General features: G+C 37.1%; 1 protein-coding gene across 3 annotated transcripts in view; it reads left to right on the top strand.

Moving 5' to 3' along the window:
• Positions 1–354: 354 nt before the first annotated feature.
• CUNH19orf12 (chromosome unknown C19orf12 homolog) overlaps positions 355–22750 on the top strand; it is a 56930-nt gene continuing 34534 nt past the window's right edge. The window contains exons 1-5 of one of the 3 annotated variants that reach the window (XM_085303796.1): positions 388–467; positions 7548–7728; positions 14838–14988; positions 16686–16813; positions 20712–20788. In XM_085303796.1, the coding sequence (XP_085159922.1) occupies positions 7569–7728; positions 14838–14988; positions 16686–16813; positions 20712–20788 (516 nt within the window). In that variant the 5' untranslated portion in view covers positions 388–467; positions 7548–7568. Of the gene's footprint in view, positions 468–7547; positions 7729–14837; positions 14989–16685; positions 16814–20711; positions 20789–22750 lie in introns of all 3 variants that reach the window. The other 2 variants (XM_085303798.1, XM_085303795.1) reach the window with 2 other exon arrangements.

Consider the following 22750-nt stretch of genomic DNA (forward strand, 5'->3'; position numbering starts at 1 on the left):
CCCGCCGGGGCTGCCCGCCGGGCTGCGCGCCCTGCCCCGCTTTCCCAGGAGTCGCTCCCGAGCGCCACGTCCAGCTCCGAGGAGAAGGCAGGCCCGAGGGGCAGGCGGGCGCGTTCCTGCGCGGGCGGTTGGGCGGTAGGAGCTGCCGCAGCGGCGGGCCGAGGGCAGAGCCAGGGCGGCGGGGGTCACCCAGGGTGTGCCTCGGGCCTGAGGACCTAGCTTTAGGAGCCTGAGGTGTGCCCCCGCGAGGCGCAGCGGCCTCTTAGCGAGTTCCCCTGCTCCTGCCTGTTTCGCTGTGCTAATCCTTGCAGTTATCTTAACTGAACACTGACTGCATGGTTTTGGTTTCCCCTGGCACTGGGGTAAGTAGCTTTGTTTTTGCAGGGACACCAAGAAGTTCTCTTCCACTGACCCAGATCATCGATCAAGCTTGTCAAGAGGCAGAACATTACAGGGATGCTGGAGTTGTAAGTATTGGCTTTCATGCCTCCTGTGGCAGTATTTACATAAAGCTGCTTTTGCATACCTAGTATTTAAAACTTTGAATCAAAGTATACCTAAAACTTACTGAAAACATCTTAAATGCAGAGTTTACAAATAATCTGAAATAAAAGATGTAGCTTTAATATAGTAAGTAAGCCTTCATCGGTTTTGAAGGCTAAGCCATATATTGTGTGTATGCAGAAAAATTGAAAAAGCTGCACAATTGAAGTTGTTGTAGTAGGAGTGCCATCAATTTCTAAAAATCAGTTAAAAATAAAAAAGCAGATGGAAAGTTGAATGTGCCATGGAGTATTGCTAGCATTCTAGGTATCTGGCTGTAGGAGCCTTCTTGCAGTTTGATGAGCCACTATGTTTTTAGCTCTATGCAACACTGTTTTTATGAAGCCATGAAGGAGTGGCATGTGCACAGGCATACGTCAGTCACTCGTAGGCTATAGGATTTTCCCACAGTTGTATTTGTGCTGCTTAGGCCCTTTTCTGCCCGTTTTAATCCTCCCATCATAGCCCCTGGCAGAGAGCTTGCCTGCTTTGTATATCTAGAGAAAGCCTAAAAGGCCACACTCAGCCGGAGGCAGGAAAAGGCACATACTACTGACTGAATTGCCATTGGACCTAAGGTGATGTGCTAATCTTCATAGGTCAGTAGTTTTTAAACAGAGTGTATGTCCTTTTTGAAAGGTCAGGTGTGTTTTAAACATTTCATTGCACCTTGTCTTCATGCATTGGTGGACTTTTTCTTTGACCAGCTTGCAGTATTATGTAAGATTGCTGGCCTGGTAATGTGGGATCCTAATGTCTGAGATTTAAAAATGACTTAAATGGACAAGTAGTCAGTGCTCTGAGCTACTGTTTTCTGACGAAGTTTAATAACAAGAGCCGTACTGAAAACTTTTTTTTATKGCATAAATTTAAATTATACTTTGCAGTTAGAACAAGACTGAATCTAAACTTAATCTGAATTTCAAAGGCCAACGTCAAAATTCTTGACAAGTCAAAGTAGGTTATGAACAGAGCAAGGCTTAATTAGGAAAGAGTCATAAAATGTGAATTGTTGAAAGGATAAACAATATGGAAGAATGTTTACATAGCCAAGTTTAAGTGACCATGAGCAAGTTGGGCACGTGCAAGATGTCTGCCCAGTTAGATTATTCTAACTGCAATATCTATGAAATAAGTCTTTTTTTTTTTTTTTTTTCCCTTTTCATGCTTTCTGAAAGAAAGCATCCAGAGTTTCTGCATTCTGTACTGTGACTTTATGTCTTCTCTTTATGGTCACAGAATCAATGTGAGGTATACTGTGATTTGATCCACATCAGAAGAGTGGCAAGTGCTAGTTAGTCTGTCTTGCTGTGTTAGGTGAAGTGGTTACACAAGTGATCTATAATTCTCTTAAAGCCATTGTCACACGGTTCTGTACTTACTTACCCATTTTCCTTACATACTGACTATAAGTTGAAACCTTTAGCAGCAGAGAGAAAGCACTAAATATACGTAAGGTTGAGGGAGCCTAGAGATGCAGTTACTTTCATTGCTGAAATACAAAAAGCTGAAACAGAAGAAACTTTAAAATCAGTATTAACACAAATTTTTAGTTTCTGTTTTACACCTCTTTCTTTTCAACAGTTGTAATAGTTTGTTCTTCAGGGCTAACTGATCTATCTCTTCTCCTACTGTAAGCGACTGAACTATAATGTGTTTTATAACTAGCTCCCAGGTGGACAGGTGCATGACAGAAATAGTAATTTCTCTACAGATTTGGAGAAATTCAGGACTTAGTGCATTTCATGTAGGATTCTTAAAAACGTCAGGTTATACTCCACAAGTCATTTTGAAGTTAAGTATCTGAAATTATAGGTCCATACGCAGTAGTGCTACAGCTGTATGACAAACAAGTCCTTTGTTAATGCATAAAGGTCAGAGATAATGAAGAGAGCTTCCATATAAATATCAGTATAGTTGCCTAACACTTTCTGGAATTCAATTGTCTTTTTTTTTTTTTTTTCCTCAGTACTTAAGAGAAGCATAGGCTTTCATTGCAGGTACTTCAAGAGGTTCCTGGCTTTGCACCAAGATCACCACTCCTCCAAACTAGATTTCTTGTTTCCCAGTGGGAATATATATCTGTTTCTCCCTCTCAGCACTCAAGAGTAAATTGTTAAACTGTCTGTTTTTCTTGTGGAAGAAGACCTAGAAAGTTAAAGCTCCCCCTGCTCCCTCCCCCGCATGGATGTATTCACTGACAGTAGTTTCAAATGCTACTTACTATAGTATTTAAGATCTGTAACCATCTTGTTACCATCAGGAGATGTTAGTATGTTGTCTCAAATTGCTTGAATTGGTGTTAACATTCAGAAGTGAAGTATATGGTCTCACTCAATATATATTGCACTTGGCAATACATTTTTGTTCAGAAAAAGGTGACTTGTCTGGCACATTAGTGGTTTAACATAATAAATATGAGACCTGTGATATTGAAACACAATAATGAAAACAAGTGAGTGTTCAGATAGGAAGCCATCTGTGCTCATGGCATTTATGCTTTGTACTTGTAGTGCTGAACAATGAAATTCCCTAGACAAGATTTTATAAGCAGAAAATTATGAGACATTATGATCCCTCCCATTTGTGTCTGCTTTTGTTTAAAAGAGTGATACAAAAATATAGTGCAAGTTACTTAATTTTTATTCACTCAGTGCAGCCTGGGGGAAGCCTGCTTTGTAGCCAGAAGAAAGCAGAGTGAGAGTTCCCCTTAATTTCACTGATACGATTCACTTTACTAGTTGCCATTATTATCTAGTTACAGCTACTTGAATAGCTGTCATTAAAGACTGTTAAAGATGCACATTTTCAAAAATAATTATTTTTATTTGTACTTCAAAATGCAGTATTGAGTTCCAAGTATGATGATGCTTCTCACCAAGCATGATTTCAGGTTTGCTGCTTTTGCCAGTACAGTCTCTGGAGATACCTTTGTTGCTATTCAGATCAACTTGATCCTTGTTTCTGTCTCTGTACTTGAAAGGATAGTTGCCAGTGCCTGTTCTACATTAAGGTTTTCAAAATAAATGTTCCAAGCCTATGACTTCTTAACTTCCATAGTAGTTAGTATTAAGATTAGTTAAGATTTAGTAACAATTGAGATAGAGTAAACTAACATTTCTGTTATAGAAACAAGTAGATAGTTATCTGAGTTAGTAGTGGTTAACTTTTCAAGTCTTAGTTATACTATAGTAGCAGATTAAAAAAAGAAAACAAACCTATGATGTATAGAGAAGAATATAAGGTGTGTGCTTACCTATGTTAAGATAGAGCTTTTTTGCTCAGGTAGTTTTTAAAGGAATTACAGACTTTGGAAGCTATACCTGGGCACAGAAAAATATTTTACAGAGGTGTCTGATTTCCTTAAGATAGAAGCACATTACTGTGGTGGTGGGAGGAGGGGTTGTAATCATCTCAGCACACACCTATACCTCTTGAATAATTGGTATTAAAAAAAAAAAAAAAACAACTCTTCCTATAAGAAATAGCAAGTGTTTTAAACTTACGTAGATTTTGATCACTATGTGAGTATATGGAGGTGAGGCCTTCCTGTTAAGGGGAATATTAAGGTTAAAGTTACCATAAGTAAGTTATGTTAGATAAGGAGCTGAGTTAACTTGTTATGTTTATTATACATGTTGTGCTTTGTAGGATTATGACTGTATATTCTTCCTGAGGCTTTTCTGTGGTGATATGTGTGTGTGGCTGAAGTGTTTTAAGAGGTCATTTCTATAAGTGAAATAAAGCTAAGGAAATTATTGCTATATAATCAGAGAGCTATTTAAATGGCCTGCTATCCACTGTGATACACTTTGCACACACGTAATAATTTAGATGTCATTCAAAAAGTGTGTTGTTTGAAAATTATTGAAAATAAGGCTGTTTTATTTATAAAACAGCACATAAGTCATCTTAATATTCAATGGAAAAGAAACATGAGATATTTGCTAGAGTTTTATCTCTTACTATCCAAATAAATTCTGTTTGGAATGTCTGATACAGTAACTGTTCCCATAGACTTCTGCACCATAAGCTTAAGTTCCAAGAACTTTAATTCAGCATAACTGTTTTCTTTCCACCATTTTAATTAGCTGTCTGATAGTACTGAAATCTGTTTTATATACATATAAATTCAGTAAACACAGAAATCTGTGGTGTTATATTTTTATACAAAAATATGAAAGAAAGCTTTGAGTTAATGCATCTGTAATTCAGCTCTCTGTATTGCAGAACATATGTTGTTCTTTTTTAATTAAACTAAACATAATATGCAAAAGAACATAGTCTGTCTGATGGTACCAGAAGAATAAAACATTATTAAAGTAAGACCAAGAACGTTCACTGTAACCCTGGACTTTGGAAGCATAGAAGCAGGCGTAGTTGAGAAGCGGGTATAATAAGTTTAAAGGAAATGTAAGAAATTCTGGAATCTTCCCATCTGCCTGATTTGGCCCTGCATTTTGAACTAGAGTTCAGTAAGCTGTTTGTTTTATGCACAATAGTATGGTTAGAGTTCTTAATAACTTTTTTGCTAAATTAATTCATTAACGTATCTAATGGAGTAATTTGCTTTGTGCAACCCTGAGCTGTCAAAATAGAAACGTTTCACGGAAAGCTCAGTCTTACTGCAGTGCTCCTGTGAATTCTGCCAGTTGATTCTCCTGGTTTTACGGCCCTTTGTCTGGCTCTCCAGAAGCTGGGTGCCTGGAGCCCTGCTCCCAGGTGCCTTGCTTCCTGTGGGTCCTGCAGAGGATGACTCGCAGCTACCTTGGAAGTCTGGGACTTCAAGTTTGCAGATACTAGCTCCTTGCCCGTGCAGTTCCTTGGATGTAGAGGTTTTGGTGAAGTCTGCCAAGCCAAGTGTTCTTGAGGTGAGGACCAAAGGTTTCCAGGCTTGGGGCCTGAAGGAATTGCCTGGCTTTGAGGGTGTACTGCATTCTCTTTGTTTAGTTTAGTTTCAAATCAGAATAAAACCAGATGCCAAATGCTGAAGTCCTACGTTCATTCTTTTGCCATGTATTGCTGCTGGCCAACTTCACTTTCTTGCATAGAGTGACCTTATATACATGTCTGTACAGGGGGCAGGAGGCTAAGGGACTTCTCTTTCTGTTGGTACCTTGAAGAATTCCCTAGATGGCAATAAAGTACAAGACGACCATTTGGTCAGTTTAGGTTTGCTGGACTACTGCAGACTGCGTGCCAGAGACACTTGCTAAAAGTTAATGATTTAATTTCTGGAAGTCCTGTGGTTTTGTTGAGGGCAGGCTGTCCTCTTTATCATCTGTCTGCCTCTGATCACAGGTAGAGAAGTGTGGACATTAAATCATACAGTTGAATTGAACATGGAAATGCAAAATGAAGTGCAACATTTTGGCCAGTTGTCATACCTGGTTTTCTTTTGGTTGGTTGAGGTTTCTCCCGTGGGAACTCTGAAGCAGCAAGTGGTACCTAGGCCTGATGCTGGGTGCTTGTACTATTCGACTACTTATTCCATTATTAACAGGCATGACCTTTTGTTTTCAAGGAGAGTGTGTTTTATGTCTATAAAACTAAGCTTTTAGCTAAAAGTCACTTAGTAGAAGCAGCTGTACTGTAGTGCATGGTCCTCTATTCCTTATCTCTTGAGTGTTTGTGAGTCTTGGGCTTAGACTTACCATATTGTTTCAAGAGAGTATGTACATTCTCAGTTTTCTTTTCTGCTTCGTCTGTGTTAGGTGTCCATTTATGATGTCCATGGTTTAGCCTGTAATTCAGCCATTAAATGCTGACTGCGTTTTTATATACTGCCTTATCTTTTACTGCCAAAAGGGCCCAAAAGGGCTTCTACAGTACAATAAAGATTAAAGAAGCATTATTTATATTCTTTTTAAAAAGTAAATCTTTTTTTTTTCCTTCTTGATTCTCTGTTATTATTAACCCTACTTCTTTATTTCATCTCTGGTTGGATTTAATATATATTTTTAAAATACTGTTCTTCCTATTCTTCTGCAGTTAGAATGCCTTAGAAATGCAGAGGCCTCACTTTAAGAATTAAGATGTGTGATAAAGCTCCAGAGAGGATAGGATTTATTTTCTATATATACAATGAATTTGTCTGTCAAACATTTTGTATTTTTAGATTAAAGCAGGTAAGAAATTTTTAGCTTCTTTTAACATTCTCATTTCAAATGCGAAACATTAGACTTGAAATGTATTCCAAGGCTATATTTTCCCTTGTGTTATTAGTTCTTGACATAATTGTATATGATTTGCAGTTGTTGAGAATTTTCTAGTATGTACTATACAAATTATTTAAAAAGTACAAGGTACCAGATAATGTACAAAGATTTTCAATAAATCACATAAATTATATCAGCAGAGTATTTTATAGTCAATTCATTGTTTGCTAAGTATATGCCCGTGTGGAGTGAGAGGTACAGTAGATAATAAATAGCAATATCTTCCTTCAAGTAATTTTGAATCTAGAATGGGAGAAATACGAATTGTTAATGCTATGGTAATACGTACATTGGAAATAATAGTCAAACAAAAAATTTCTTTATTTACCCAAAATAACACTTATTTTCTGACATTAATTGAATTTAAAATTGCCTTGATTATCTAAACCCTCTCTTATCCAAATATACTCAATATTCTATATTCCATTTGGATAATTGAAGTTTGACTCTACACTATTTTTAATGAGGTGTGTGATTTAACTCATTCGCTTGTAGTTCACATTGTAGGACAGATCAAAGTAGACCTAACTGAAGAATGTATAATTGAAATCACATTTATTTCTCTTCATGATTTCTTTCCAAATACTGTGCTGTTGATGAAAGCACTTTTACAAGTGGTTATATGCATCAACACAATTTACTTTAGATAATTCTTCCTTTGAAGGAAAATCTTTAAACTTAGTGTATCTTTAATACAAATCTCAACATACTAGTAAACTAGCTGTGTTTTTTAAATTCATTTTTTTCCCTCAGTGTAATCGTACTTCTTTTTAATAATTTCCACAGGATGGCTTGATCATAGAAAACATGCATGATCTTCCTTACACAGTTTGTCCTGGGCCTGAAATAACAGCAGCAATGACGGTCGTTAGTGCTGCAGTGAAACGAACCTGCCCCCGTCTCCCGCTGGGTGTCCAGATTCTGTGCGCTGCAAATCAACAGGCTATAGCAGTTGCTCTTGCGGCAGGTAATGAAAATGACTCATCGCTTATTGCTGTTGTTTGCTATGGCATTTACTCTCTGCAAATTGTGCATTGTACTAACATAGATACCATGAAAAATGAGACATGAAAAGCTCACTGTACCCTGAAAAAGCAGAAATTAGATTTTGAGAAAGATGCCTACTTGATTATAATAGATGATACTTGTGCACTGCTTCAGTAACAGGCAGCTAAAAATCTCAAGGCCGCTGCCACTGTTTTCTAGGTGAAACCTGTCTAAACGTAATGATTAGTTTAAACCTACCCATGTTTAAAAGTCATCTTTGGCATAACTCTATTTACTTCAGTTAAATTATATTTAAATTAACTAGACTTGCTAACCTTTCTGTTCCTACTCCTTCTGAAGCAGTTTTAGTTTTATTTTTTTTTGCGTATACCACTTCCTGATTTAAAGTTGGAGACTGGTCTAATATGGAAGGCTAGAACTGCTCAAATACTTCATAAATTGAAGGGATAATGTCTGCTTATGTAAAGCATATGTAATGACAGTAAAGTTGCCTTTTTTTGAATGTACAAAGCTTAAATTGATAAATTCTGTAAGAAAGTAAAACTAAAAGATATTTATGTTAATTTAGAAACATACTTGGATTAAACCAATATCGATAAATATGTTTGCAGTGGTGATTTTAACTAGATTGAGTATGTTCTAAAAATATTGAATTCCTTTTTCTTGGGGGAAATTTTTGTTAGTAGATGTATTTTGAACTCAGTTTGTTTTGAGTGTTTTTGGAGGGAGAAGTTGACACTTCTAAGGTATCAAGCTACTTGACAAACTGACAAATTCAATTTTATTTCTGTAGTAAAACCTTTATGAAAGCTAAACTAAAGAGGACAGAAAAATCCAGTCGTATTTTAGATTTTAAGGATTGTATGCATGTAGGATACTTAAGATGCTTAGGCATTTGCAGAAGTATTTACACAGCTTATCTTTTAAAAACCCTGGCCAGATTGTTAGTGGGTTATGCATCCCTTTTAGGAAAAAATTGATCACTAAAATGGAGTATAATATGGGGATTATGTACTTCTCTCACTTCCCAGAAATTATTAATGAGCAAGAGAATTCCTAGAGGGCTTGAGTTTTGTTCAGACTGCAGCTGTTCTGTGCTACTTGCTCTGTAACTGGAGAACAGCAGTTAGGAAAGACCAGCGTTTAATGCATTTCATTGCACTTCTCTAAGAATTATTGTCTCAAGTTTGCTGAACAGGAAAGCAAAAACGAAGAAGAATCATTTTAAGGAAACCATTCTAAATTGAATCATAGAATCAGTAAGGTTGGAAGGGATTCTGGAGATCATCTAGTTCAAACCCCTGCTCAAGCAGGGTCACCTAGAGCACGTTAGACAGGGTGGCATCTAGGTGGGCTTTGAATATCTCCAGAGAAGGAGACTCCACAACCTCTCTGGGCAACCTGTTGCAGTGCTCCATCACTCTCTCAGTGAAGAAATTCCCCCTCAAGTTCAGGCAGAACTTCCTGCAATTCAGTTTTTGCCCATTTCCTCTTGTCCTGTCACGTGGGACAACTGAAAAGAGTTTGTCCCTGTCCCCTTGACACCCTCCTTTCAGGTGCTTGTAGACTGCTGCTTTGGAGGTAGCTACTCAGTAAGTTTCTGTAGTCACTTGGTAGCAACTTTAATATCAATACATTTTTAACAGTCTTTAGAAGTGGCTATTAATAAAGCAAGCCCTACAAGTTTTCTCTGCAAAAATACTTGCTGAGGGTGTTGTACCTAAAAAAAAAAAAAAAAAAGTAAACATGGCATCTCCTGCTGCTACACAGTCATTTCACTTCCCCTGTGGAATCTCTTGTCTTTGCTAGAAATAACCCTTCCAAAGAGAGTTGCACGTGGAAATGGTAAGTGGTCTTTAGGTGTAGGTAACAATTTTCTTTTGTAAAGGGGTGGGGGGGAAAATCAGCAAGTTTCTGGTGTAAGTAGAAGGAGCTCAGAGTGAGTGACACATGATTATGCTAATAAACATGTTGTAGGTAGGCAAATAGTAACATTAAATTTTTGACTTTCACTCGCATGTTAACAAGTTATTGGATAAATCTGAAATTTACAATTGAGGGATGAGAAGCTAAGAAAGTTTAGATTCTTTTTATATTTTTTTTCTTTTTATATTAGAGCCTTTGGAAATTGGGCACCTAAAGGAAAGAATACCAACAACAAATGTATTCTCGTGGGGAGCTTCAGTGGAAGTGTGAGGCTGGCTGGAAATTAGTTGGGGATCTTGAAAGAAAAGAGGAATCTCTGTCTCCTACTGACACAAAACAACTGTCAACATGAGCAGTTTTTCAGGTTACTGAAAAACAACTAGTGAGACAAAACAGTTGTCAATCTCCTTCCTGCCCCCAAAGGTTATTGCCAGCTGTTACATCAGTGCTACATGCCCTCTGGCTCAGAATCACCAGAGATCAGGGTTCACTGAGGTGTTTGCCCCAGAGGTGTCCTATAGGTCATTGCTTCCTCCTTGCTAGGAGGCTCCATGTTCTCCTATCACGTGTCACACAGATGGAAGTCAGTATGATGGATTAAGTGTAGGGAATAATCCACTTTCAGTTTTGTTTTCAGGAAGCTTTAATAAAAGTTACAGAATTCTCCTTTGGTCCTGAAGGCCATAATACTAGCCCATTTAAAAAACAAAAAACAAAAAACCAAATCATTATATACACAAATAGTGGGGTAGATTCATATTACACCTTTCTTAATATTGAAGTCCTTTCCTGCTCAATTTTTATACTCTTTTAATATGGACTTTTAAATTTAAAATACAATGATATCTATAAATAACCATGGTTCTCAAAACATGGACATAATACAGAAAAGTACAATTTTGTATTTATATTTTTTGACTGCAAGCTATCTTAACCTCAAATACTTATTTTTAGAAGAATGTGCGTTCTTAAAAGCTAATTTTAACAAAATCCTGCAAAGAGTGTATTATCTTCATTCTTTCCTGTTTTATGAAACTGAAAGACCTTTGTGGAGAAGCAGATGATGACTGTGTCAGAATTTGTTTGTAGGGTTACTTTTCAGTTGGTTCATTATTAACAGGTGTACCATGTGTTTTTAGAGGTGAATAATTTCCTGGTTTAGATTCTGATTTAATTAACTACATCTGCTTGAGGTTGAGACTGAATGATGAATATAAGTAGGGCCCTATGAGCATTTGTAGAAGAGAGAAAAATACAAATTCTCCTTTATTTTTTGCTTATCAAATATTACTGGTTATCATTTTTCAATACTCAGGAATGTCCAATATATGTTCACTGAGTCTGGGTTGGGTTTTGTGTATAGTGTTAGCTTTTTCTTTCTTACTTGTTGGTGCATCTTATTTCCTGAAGTTAACTATTTCATATGTTTGAACTGTCTGCTATATACTCATGCTGTTTGTTGTTGACCTACTTCTAAATTACATGGCTTTTGTTTCATTGGAAGTCTGCTAATTATGAAACACTATTCATATTAGAGAGGAGGACTGTTGTTTCTAAAGGAATCATCCAAAAGCTTTCAGCTGCTGTATATGTTTTTTCCTTGCACTAATGAGATGTTCAACTTGGTTCTAATCTATTAGTGTAGGTCTTTACAGAGCAGATGTGCAGCCTTTATAGAATGGGGAAAATACGCTGTCCTTTTGCACATACTCTGTGTTCTCCATTACTGAAATGTTGCAGTGACTGGAAGAATGAAACAACTGGCCCATCATTGATCTAAAGGGGACAAAGCTAATGGCGAAAAGAACTTCCAGAAACACTGACATTGTGGAGTACATTGGCCTAGCCCTCTGCTGATCTTTAGGGTATAAAAAGGTCCCTACAGCTCTACCTAATTAATGATATATATGAACACTTCGCACATATCTAAGTAATGATGCATGGGAACTCTTCCCATATTCCAGGTATGCCTCCCTGTTGTATCTTGACTCCATAGAGTGGAAAACCTGGGCACGCAGACCTGAGGAGAGGTACAGTCTCCTTTTCTGGCCAGATCTTCTGGGGGAAGTGGGGAAGGAGCAGTTGCAAATCGAGAATCCTGAGCAGTAAAGGATCTTCCACAGCATGCAGACTGTGTGCCTCCAGCATCAGTAGCAAGCAGAGTCAGCATTTCTCAGAGTTTCTATTTTCAGCACAAAATCAATGTTTTTCTAATTCTTTTTGAATTAGGAAGTCAAGGAGAGCTAGGAGCCAGGATTTATAGCTCTTAAGAAAATAAGATACCACCAGTAAATTCACCCTGCAACATCTTGCCTTTGTGTAAAGCAGTTCAAAAATCAGAAGCAACCAGGAGCAGCTACCTTGCAGAGGCCAGATCCTATTTCTATGAAGGCAGTAAATTCTGGCTCCCAGCTCTTCTTGACTTCATAACTCAAGGAAGGAACATACTCTAGAAAGAGCTTCTTAATGTTTGTATCCAATTTACAATTTTATGTTTTTAAAATGTAGTGATACGCACATTTGTAGTATCTAACATGGGTAAAGTAAAAGTAATATTTCCTCCATTAAATCAGTCTTGCGATATTTTTTGACATAGCAAAAGAAGTTTCTCTCTTTTTTTTTCTTCTTTTAATCATCAACTGTCAAAGATGGAGGGGGGGAAGGCTTTTTTGTATGATTGATAGACTTTCACAGCTGTTCAGGCCAAGCTGTGTAACTAGGATTAAAGTAAGTGTGATAACAATAGGTTGCGGAAAAGAGAGAAATTCTGTTTCCTTAAAAAAGCTCTGCAACTGCTAGATACTTGATTCCATGTTCTTAATATAGTCTTGAAATTTTATTTACCAGATTTCATTGGAAGTTTCCTGTTCTTGTTTTCCGGTGAGATTACAAGGTTTTTTTTTAAGTCAGAAATGAAACTGCCTATTAACTATTTAATCACTATTACTTTTCAACTTGCTAAATGAGAAAATAAGCAATAGTATCATTCTCACAGTTTTATGAGCCTAAAAATGGATTCATTAGTGGAATCTGATTATGGCTTCATAAAACAGAAGGGTAATGATTTGGTGCCTGCACCATATTACTGTTGGTTAAAATTTCTCTCTCAGTAGTACCCGAAGATTCAGATAGAGCGCGCAGCCCTGTTAAACTAGGTACTGTTCTAATGTTTAGGAGAGTCTCGAGTTCCTAAGCTAAAGAAACACATATCAAACATCAACAAATAACACACAAACAGTGGTTTCAGTAAATGATGTTATTGTATGAATAGCCTTGTCCTAAGGTAGAGACGGATTGCTGAAAATTTTACAGATTTCTAGACTCGACATTATAATTGCAGAAGAATTGATTTATCTTAACACAGAAACACACTGTAAACTTGAGTCACTTATATAGAATTTACAGCTTTTGTTCCTAGGTATAGAAATCTCAATCTAGTTATTTGCACTGCATTTTTTTGCCAAGTACCTACTAGTACCTTTATACTTGTGATACATTCTTGTCTTTGGGCCCTGCAAACACTGCATGCTTTTTATCTGCTAATCTCAGGACACAGGACAGCTTGTGTTTGATTTGACATCCATCTGTGATGTATCATGTGAGTTGGAATCCATGTTGCTAAGCAATACAGACTCTCCTTTCTTCTGCATAAGCTTCTGTTTCTGCAACTTCAGGGCTTTTGGAATGAAACCGAAATTTAGCTTTTAAAATAAATATACACCTTGTCATTTGAGAAATATATTGTAAAGACCTCATTTCTGTTTATATTGGAAATGTGTTAAGAAGAGGCCTGTGTTGCCGAGGAAGTTCCCTGGGAGGTGGAATTGCACCCCTGATGGCTGCCTTCCTGTGTGTTCGTTTCCTTGGTATGGTATCAGCTCTAATTAAGTGTGCAGCTCACTCCAACACTGGAGAAAGAGCAGAACTTTGGAAGAGCCTGGGAAAAAGCTCCAAAGCAAACTGGAAGAACAGCAGAAGCCGCCGAAGATTAGTGCAGAGTGTTAAGTGACAGGTGAAATAAACTTCAAGGCTATGGAAAATTGGAGCGAAGAGTAGAATACTATGAAGGAATCAGAAATCTTGTGTGTGTGTGTGTCTAATAGCTGTTCATTACACCATAGCCCAAGATATTCGTATTTTCAACACGGAAGTATTTCAAGGGTGTGTAACAACCTCATAGTAGGTGAACAGCCTGTGTAAAGTCATTTTCTGTCCTTAGCCTTCCTCTTAAGCATCCATCTCAAAAGGTCCTTAATTGAAAGAATAAAGGAACATGGTTGAAATTGTGTTGCTAAGTCATGGTAGAGTTGATGCTCGCAGTAGTTTTGGAGTGGAGTTAAAAATCTTCGACTTTTCCGAAATACAGTCTGTGTGTACATTTGCCACAGCTCAAGAGGTAATTTGTTAAAGTAGTGCTGTAAAGAAAACCCAAATCACGTTCAAATAGAGTAAAATAGGTATTATATAATGTGCCACAGGTTCTGTTTTCTTGCCTAGTTTCCTAAAGAAAGAAGATTTATGCTATTCCTCTGTCTGCCTCCATGTCCCTAATGCTTTTTAACCTCTTGACCGATTTCAGTCAAATTTAACAGAGAACAGTTTGGGAAGGAGAAAGTAATGTAATAAGTATATAAATAATTTGTTATAAGAGTAATATAATGAAAGTGAGTGCCTGGGAAGAGGAGAGAGACCCAAGTTAATGTCTTTTTCAGAGAAGTCACATCATTAGGGCAAAGGAGGATTTTTCTTGCTTACCTGCTGGCCAGCCAGCATATACTGTTGATGTGTCATGGCAAGGGGCACGGCTCGTGGTGGCAGATGCTGAGCCGTGGTGTACAAACTGATGGGGCTGAGAAAGAGGAAGGAACTGTGCGGACAGGGAGAAAAACTAGGGTACTGTATGGGAGAGAGGAATTGGAGGTAGCAGGCTGGAAAGAAGAGCTCAGAGAGAATATGGGTGAGAATAATGGCTGTAAGACTTAAAATATGTGGGAAAGTAAGGTTGATTTGTCCTAGAACACATGGAACAGGTTGTGTTGAGACCAAATAGTAAGGGCAGTAAGGTGTTTTGTTTGATTGGTTTTTAGTATTTCTGTTTTTCAATCTTCAGTTCTGACTAAAAAATTCCTGATTTTTTTTCAGGTCTTGATTTCATCCGAGCTGAAGGGTTTGTGTTTTCTCATGTTGCCGACAAAGGGATTATAAATGCCTGTGCAGGCAGCCTGCTACGATACAGAAAACAAATTGGAGCAGAGAACATTCAGATTTTTGCTGATATTAAAAAGAAACATAGGTAAATACGAGCAATATTTTATATAAATGTTAATGTAAGAGTGAGCAGACTTTTTTCCTCTATTTTCTGGTTTTTTACATCTATTTAGTGTCAGGAAAGTTAATGATATAGGGAGGATTTTATTTTTCAAATATGGTCTTGCAGTGCTATTAGGGGAGATGTTTACAGATAAATTTGCACCTGTAAGGTGCAGATGGCTCCATCTCTGAGGTTTGCAGCTTAACCTTTAAGATTTGTAAGTATAGACTGTAAATGTCTTGCATTTGGTATCAGGTGAGATGTTGTATCCTTAGATATACGTCTGTTATGTTTAAAGAGATTTTGTTTCAGGAGGCTAAGCATCCAAGGTTATTTTTAGTTATGCAAGCAAGTTCCCATATGCAAAGCATCTAAATTATAAGATTTTTGTCATTTTAGAAAGCAGTTCTCTTTTTTTTCCTTCATGCCAACGATACTGGTTCCTTCCACCTAAATCAGTGCTGTCTGTGTACAGGTTATGTTCTATGATTATCAAACAGAAAGAACTTTTGACAGATGAATCCAGTTTTTCTTCTGCTCATATTTTATCATAATTGTCACATGGTACTTTAGCTATCACTTTTTTTTCCCAGAAGAACTGTTCAAATGTTATGTATTATACATGTGAAATAACCTAATTAAAATATTTGTGTGTAGTATGTGGGTAATTGTGAGAATAACCTGAAGATCTTAAACAATTGTCTGTTTTAATAAAATAATTATTTCAAAATATAGAGGAAACAATGCAATATAGTCAAATTAAGCTTTAAGGCTCTTCAGAGTGGTTTCTTTCTAGTGATTTTATTTTTAAAAAATTTTAAAAATACGTTGCATTACACTTCTTCCCAAAATTGATGATTGTATCATTTGATCTATTCTTTGTCTTGACAATTGATAAATTGACATTCAGATTGTCCTTTTTGTTTGAAGGTTTGCTTTTTGAGAGAGGGAAAGAGGTTTTTGTTTCAGCGAGATWTCTAAGCCATTAGTGTTTCTGTACTTCTTTTTAAATAGAAGACAGAAGATGAGGTGTTTAACCTGCAATGGCTGGAATTCTTTCGAAGTTTAGAACTGTTTAAATCGAAAGTTGCTATTGCTATAGGTTTCAGGCAAAGTGTATCACCCATATACCGAGGATTGCTGCTTCAAAGATGCAGCTAACTGATGTTTACAGTAGCTGCTACATGAAGATGATTCCTGTGACTATATTACAGGTGGCAGTGTCCAACAGTGTTAGTTGGACTTCGCGAATGAAGTGGAGGGTATGCATTCAGTTCTAGGGAACAGGTTCTGCTCCRTGAATGGCTGAACATCCGTAACTCCCTCTTGGAGTCACAGAAGCTGTGCGTGCTCATTTCTGAAATGCAGGTGCTCAACATATCTCGGTTGTGGTTGGTAGGTCCCACTTAGCAACTGTTTAGAGACAGAGCAAAGACCCAGAGCAATAGGTCAGTCAGTTATGATGCAGCGATGGAAATGCTTTTCTTTTTTGCCCTCTCTCTTGTTCATATTGCAATCTTACTTTCCATTTTAAAATAGGACATATACCCTCTCTTATAAAGCCTCCCTTGAGTTGTTCTGACAGCAGGAAAGATGAAATGCAGTCTAAGCATTGAACAAGATGGATAACAAATGTGTGTGCCAAAAATAACCGGAGGGTACGTTCCTGCTGTTTACAGTGCTCACGCTCTGACGGCAGATGTCAGTGTAGCCGAGACTGCGAGGGCAGCTGAGCTCTTTCTGGCTGATGGGGTCATATTGACTGGAACAGCTACTGCGATGCCCGCCGATCCGAAAGAGCTGAAAGGTGAGAGCTGTCATACGAAGGTCGAACGACAGGCAGTGCATCAGCTTCTGGATTAATGTAGAGAGAAATCTATATATCTGCTGTTCCTGAAAAAAGGGGAGAAGCAAAGAAACTCTCTTTTTCTAGCAAGTTTGATTTGATACAGCTAAAGTAATGTGATTGAGGTTCTGTTTGGATTGTCTGTGGTATGTATCTAAACAACAATTTTTGTGGGATAAAAATGAAAATTATTTCAAGGTTTTATAAAGCAGAATGATACTGAAGTTGACATTTTTACACAATGAAGTTTAATTTCTGAAAAGTGTAGTATAAGAAGAGGATATGTCATGGCCTTACTAAAAAGTTAACTAACTAAAACAAGAAGTAATTTTTCAGCGGAAAGATTTAGGTCTTCCAAAATGAAGATGCAAGTCCTGCAGGAAAGGGGACATTTGAATTTGATAACCTTCCAGACAGTGATACCAGGGAAAATATTGCTTAGAAGATTTTCAGAAAGAATACTACTTCACTGTTAGAAAACTATACGGCACTTACATAATTTTAAAATGTTATGGACCTCTGATGAAGGGTGAGGCATTTCACTTGTGAGTTATGACCTTTGCAGAAGTGTTACGTGATTCTTCATGATTTTATGTTGGCATAGATTTGGATTGTCTTTATGAAATTGAATTGCTCCCATCCTGGAGTTTTCATTCTGTATTAATGACTAATTTTAATTTAGATTAATTTAGATTAATTTAGGCTTGAATTTGAGCATTCGTCTACATAAAGTAGAATGTGTACTTTTTAAAGATTTTACTTTTGCTGATATCATTTAGCCTGCTATACTTTAAAATTTTACTGCAGACAGTGACTTGTATTCAACTTACATTAGTTGATTAGGGTGAGCTCTAAGCTGGGCTCCCTGCTTAGTGTGCATTAAAGTATATTCATCTGTCCATTCTGGAGTTTTAAAACATGCTGGCAAACATGTTAGCCAAAACAAGTTCACAAAATATCACTTTTTCACTTCTGTTGAAGTGTGGCCAAGTTACAAGAAATACTTAGACATCCACAGCTGCCTTTGAAGAAATTTCTGTTCTAAGTTGCCGTGATCACCTGTAAGGATCAATCTGCAGAATTAGCTAGCATGTGCTTGGTCAAACTTAAAATATTAGTACCTTTGGCAAAAATAATTTTTGAAGGAAGAAAGATATTAATGTGGGCTCCGTTTCTTCAGCATATTCTGGTTTAAACCACCCAGTTGCTATTTTTTCTTTGTTATCATAGGAAAGAAAAAAAAGCAGGTGAAAAATGTACTTAATTGCAATAGAGACCTGAGCCTCAAACACTTGGAATAATGTGAAATCGTTTAGCTTTTTTTGGCATTTTCCCATATCATACATGCTTATCAGCATTTAAAAGACATGCTGAACTTGTCAAAATTGATTTTTYGTTTTATACACATTAAACAAACTTGGCCAAAGAACTGATTATAAATGAATGTATTTCAGTTCACCAATGCTAAAAATACAATGATGGTTTGGTAGAGCTCATGAATTAGTTGGGATTTTTTCATATCGTAAACCAGAAATGATGCATAGAACAGATAACATTTAAGTTAGGTATATTTTATAGACTGCAAGATTTCATTAATCTAGAATTCCATCACTACCCTCAGTTAATGCTGCCTCACTTTTAATGCAGGTTAAAATAAATAAATAAATAAGTATTTAATAAGTCTTAGGACAAAGTCCTAGGTTAAATTCTGCTTTCCAATATATGCATGCAGCAACCTCTGTTGATTCCATGTAACAGAGAGCAAAACCAGTCCTGTAGGCCCATAGGGTTTTTTATGACAGGACCCCAACCAAACAAGCCCACAGCTGCTGCATTTCTTTCCTGTGAAAAATGTCAGTCTCAGTCTTGTTCTCTTTCTAGCTCCAAAGAACAGAATGAATCGGAGTTGGCAGCTGTAATGAAGTACACACACACATTTTATGTTTGGGTTTGTGCTATGAAACAAGAATCTGAGGATCATGCATTCGTGTTATCAGATCACAGGATTTTGAGACATTAGCAGACTCATAAGAAAGCTGTTGGCTTAAAACAGTTAAGAGAAGAACTTGAAAATCAATATTCCGGGGTATAAGGAAATGACAAATTGGACACATCTCTGTTGGCAGATTCTTAAAAGGAATCAGATTTACAGTATACAAAAGTTGATGTTGACGTGAGTGAAATTTTACATTTTACGAATTTATGCTGTACTGGAAGTGCTGTATTATGATGATACACACTATTGGGCACCTTTTATCACACTGCAAAACATCTCTTGAAAGCAGAACCAGAAAGACAGATGAGATTTTGTCATGTCTTTTTTTCCAGCCTTGTTGTGCAGAAATACAGAAGTCTTTTTGCCTTTGCGTTGGTGTGTTAAATTGACTGATTTGTGATGGGGTATGGGAAATGAGTGTTTCCCTGTCAAGCCAGCAAGCTATGTTTGGTAGGATTTTGTTTGTAGTTGTTTTGCTGCCTTCTCGTAGAGTAACTATCAATGACGGCAACTGGCAGGCTTTGCTCTTACAGTGAGCACCGACCTTCCTACAGARGAGTTAGTTTCGGCGTGTGTGCCAAGGCACCGTTTCTCATGGGAGCAGGAGATCTAAAAATCTTAATGCTGCCTTCAGGTTATTAAGGAGCAAGAATTATAGCTGAGYTTTTTGAATTACAATTAATTTATTTAACAGACCATATTTCCATTTAAGAGGTTATATGATTTTGTTCCAGTTTGTTACACTGTAAAATGGTTCTTTGATTGGAGAGTGTGAATATATCAGGTTTTCTGTTTGAGTATAAATACTTCCAGCTTAAATTCCTGATTCAAATCAAGTCCATATTTAAGTGACCAAAGCCTTTGTCTAATGACTGCCTAGTTATCAGTATGAACAAAGCGGATGGTCTCAGCTGAGTAACCAGGGAACATCACGAAAGCCAACAGCTGGCTATGACTGTCACATCATTTGTAATCATTCATTCAAGGGGCATCAAGACTGATTTGCCCTCTTACATTTTGATGGTCTCTTTAAGACAAAACAGAGGCTGCTGCCTTTGCAATACCCTCCTATAGATAAGCAGGAGATGCAAATCTGATCTGTATATTTTGTAAGCCTGAGATTTAATGACAGGAAAAAAGTCCTTTGAATTTAAAAGCTAAAATGTGTTACAGTGGAGCATTACCATAAACAYAGTGTTGTATACGGTACAGTGATTACTGCATATGAAAAAGCTGTTAAAGAAGAGTAGTCGAGCAAGTTATTGGCCCAGTGGTGCTTATTTTTACACTGTTCTTTGCCATTGTTTTGAAGCTAGGAGTATTTGGCCTTTATTTCATGTAACTTGTGCGTGCCATAGTTCAAATGCTTTCATTGTGCTTTGCAACCAAGCACTATTTCGTATGATTTTATTAAAGACGTGTCTGCAGATGTACTGTCACACAAAGGAGCACAGTGCCCTCTAGTTACAGTTTACTGAAGTAGAGAAATATGCAAGTTCTGTAAACACTGGCATCTAGTTGTTTTAACATCATAAAATTGTCTTTTTCTCTGTGTCAAAAAATATTATCAGAGGAAGAAAGCTGAAAAACATCTTAAACAAGGCTCTGTGTTTAGAGACGTCTAACAATGACTGAACGTCACCGTACGGAAGCATATCTCATTGCTGTTGCATTATTTTCTTTTACAAGTTAGAATTTGCATTAACAAAGCCAATAGACAAGTCATTTTATACTGATCAACTTTAGGCCTTGATGTATTTGGAAATGACTTAAAAGTAATTTCTGCAGCCTACTTAATTAGGTAACCTAGGCTTATATATTGCCATCCTTCACGTTACCTGTCTGAATAAAACTCGAGCGCAGGAAGAGCTGTGTGTGGACAGCATGTGTCACGTATGGATCACAGCAGGCGCTGGAGAGCTTACTGCGTGGGAAAGCACGTGGGCTTTTGATAGTTTCATGTCAGTCTCGGGTTTGGCTGTTGCAGTCTTTGCCCAATAGGGCTGTGCAGTTGTCTCACACCCTTGTGATCATGTTCTGTTTAATAATTTGGTGGTTCTTTTTTTTTCTGCTGATGGGAAATAATTATGAAACAACTATCTGCTAATGTGTCTTATGTTTTGTCATAAAAACGAAGATTGACTTGGAACACAGTTCCTCTGAGTACAGTAAAGTACAGTTGTGCAGAACTGTGGTCAGTTGTAGCACCTTAASTATAGATCTGTGTAAAGCAGATCTGATCTTCTTAAGAGTACATAAATGCTATATAAATAATATTTTTTTTTCTAGAACAGATTTTCATTGGCAATGTTATAAATAACTAAAAAATGAATTTTTTTTGCTGTAAAAAGGATGACTATAAGAGTATAAAATATGCATAGAAATAACCATTGCTTTAATCATGTATAAGTGATCTAGTTTGCTTAAAATTCTCCTAAGGATTGTATTGTATGGTTTAATTCTTCTGTGTTCAAATGTTTGCAGCAAACAGTTACTGTTCCTAGATTGAGAAACAGTAGGATGTGTGACCTCAAAAGAATTTTAGTTTAATCAATCCCCTTTCTTTGGTGAAATAGAAAGGTGATGAATAATTAGTCTTCGCTGAAGCATCATTAGTAAGTTTGGTATCTGATGAAACTTTCTTTAAATATAAACAATGTTTTGAAGTAGACTTTTGTATATTACATACACACTTTCCCTAGTTGCCTCAAGCTTTAATCATCTTATATCAACTTATTATCCCACTTAACAGCAATTTTTGTTTTCAAAGGTCAGAAATAACGTCTCACAGCATTTCTTTAAGGAAGCAGTGAAGCAACCAATTCCATAAGAGTGACTTTTAGGGTGGTCAGTTTGAGTTGAAAGGGTGAGAAGGGTACTTAGTAACTATTGAATTGGCCTTTTCTTTCCTTTTTATTTTTTTTTCCTCCAAAGCTATACTGACTTAAGAAAATACTGTCTAACTACCAGTTTGTTATCCGTGGAGAACCTTTCCATGGTCCAAAAAGCCTCCCTCTTTTGTTTTCAGTCTAAAAATATGAGTTGTCTTGACTGAGCAGTGTATCCATTACTGTGTGGGAGGCTCCTCTGGCATGCACGCGTTTCACAGCAGACGTGGTCACTGAGGCACTGAGTGAAATCCACCCTTATGTGTGAGGGATGAAGGGATAACACTATGTGAGCCCTGTTTTGATATCTTACCCATTTGTCTTTGTGGAACCAGGTAAAGGGCCAGATGGTGAAAAAACACATACTACGTCTAGAAAAAAAGATCTTTTTCTTTTTTGCTCCATTGCAATTTATAGAAAGAGAATAAATCTTTGTTAGTACTGTCTTCTTGCTTTCCAATAAACTAACTGGAATTATCAGTGTAGTATRTATGACCACTGCTTGCTTTCCTACTTCAGTGTCTCCTGAAATTTATTGTGAAGTAGAGAGCATGTTCCTTTTCCTTTTCTTGTGAATAAGGCCCTTTTTTTGCATATTTGCTGAAGATCTTGTGCTAGATAACCACATACATAAATTCGGCAAAGGGACTTGGCAAGAATATGCCCCAAACCAACTACCATTATTGTGATTTAAACTGATGACTGAAGAATTGTAATGAGCATAGCCCTACCGGATAGTTCTACCACTCTAATAATCTCACCACACACTTGCAAAAAAGAATGTGAGCCAATATAATAAATCCAAACAAGAACGTCATCTTGCTCTAGTTTCTAGATTTTGATTACTTCATAGGAAGTTTTTTCAGGAGTTATTTAGTTGTTTTAAGGTGAGAGAAAATTGAGAAGCAGTTAAGAATCCACAGGAGGCAGGGAGGCTCCAGCAGGAGTAAATCCTCTGTTAAAGCAAAGGACCTCATTTGTCTGGAATCTGTATTAGGTGTTACTGCTATACAA

The sequence above is a fragment of the Rhea americana genome, unplaced genomic scaffold, assembly GCF_003343005.1.
Source record: "Rhea americana isolate MKP2758 unplaced genomic scaffold, rheAme1 scaffold_20, whole genome shotgun sequence".
In the NCBI taxonomy this organism is placed as follows: Eukaryota; Metazoa; Chordata; class Aves; order Rheiformes; family Rheidae; genus Rhea; species Rhea americana.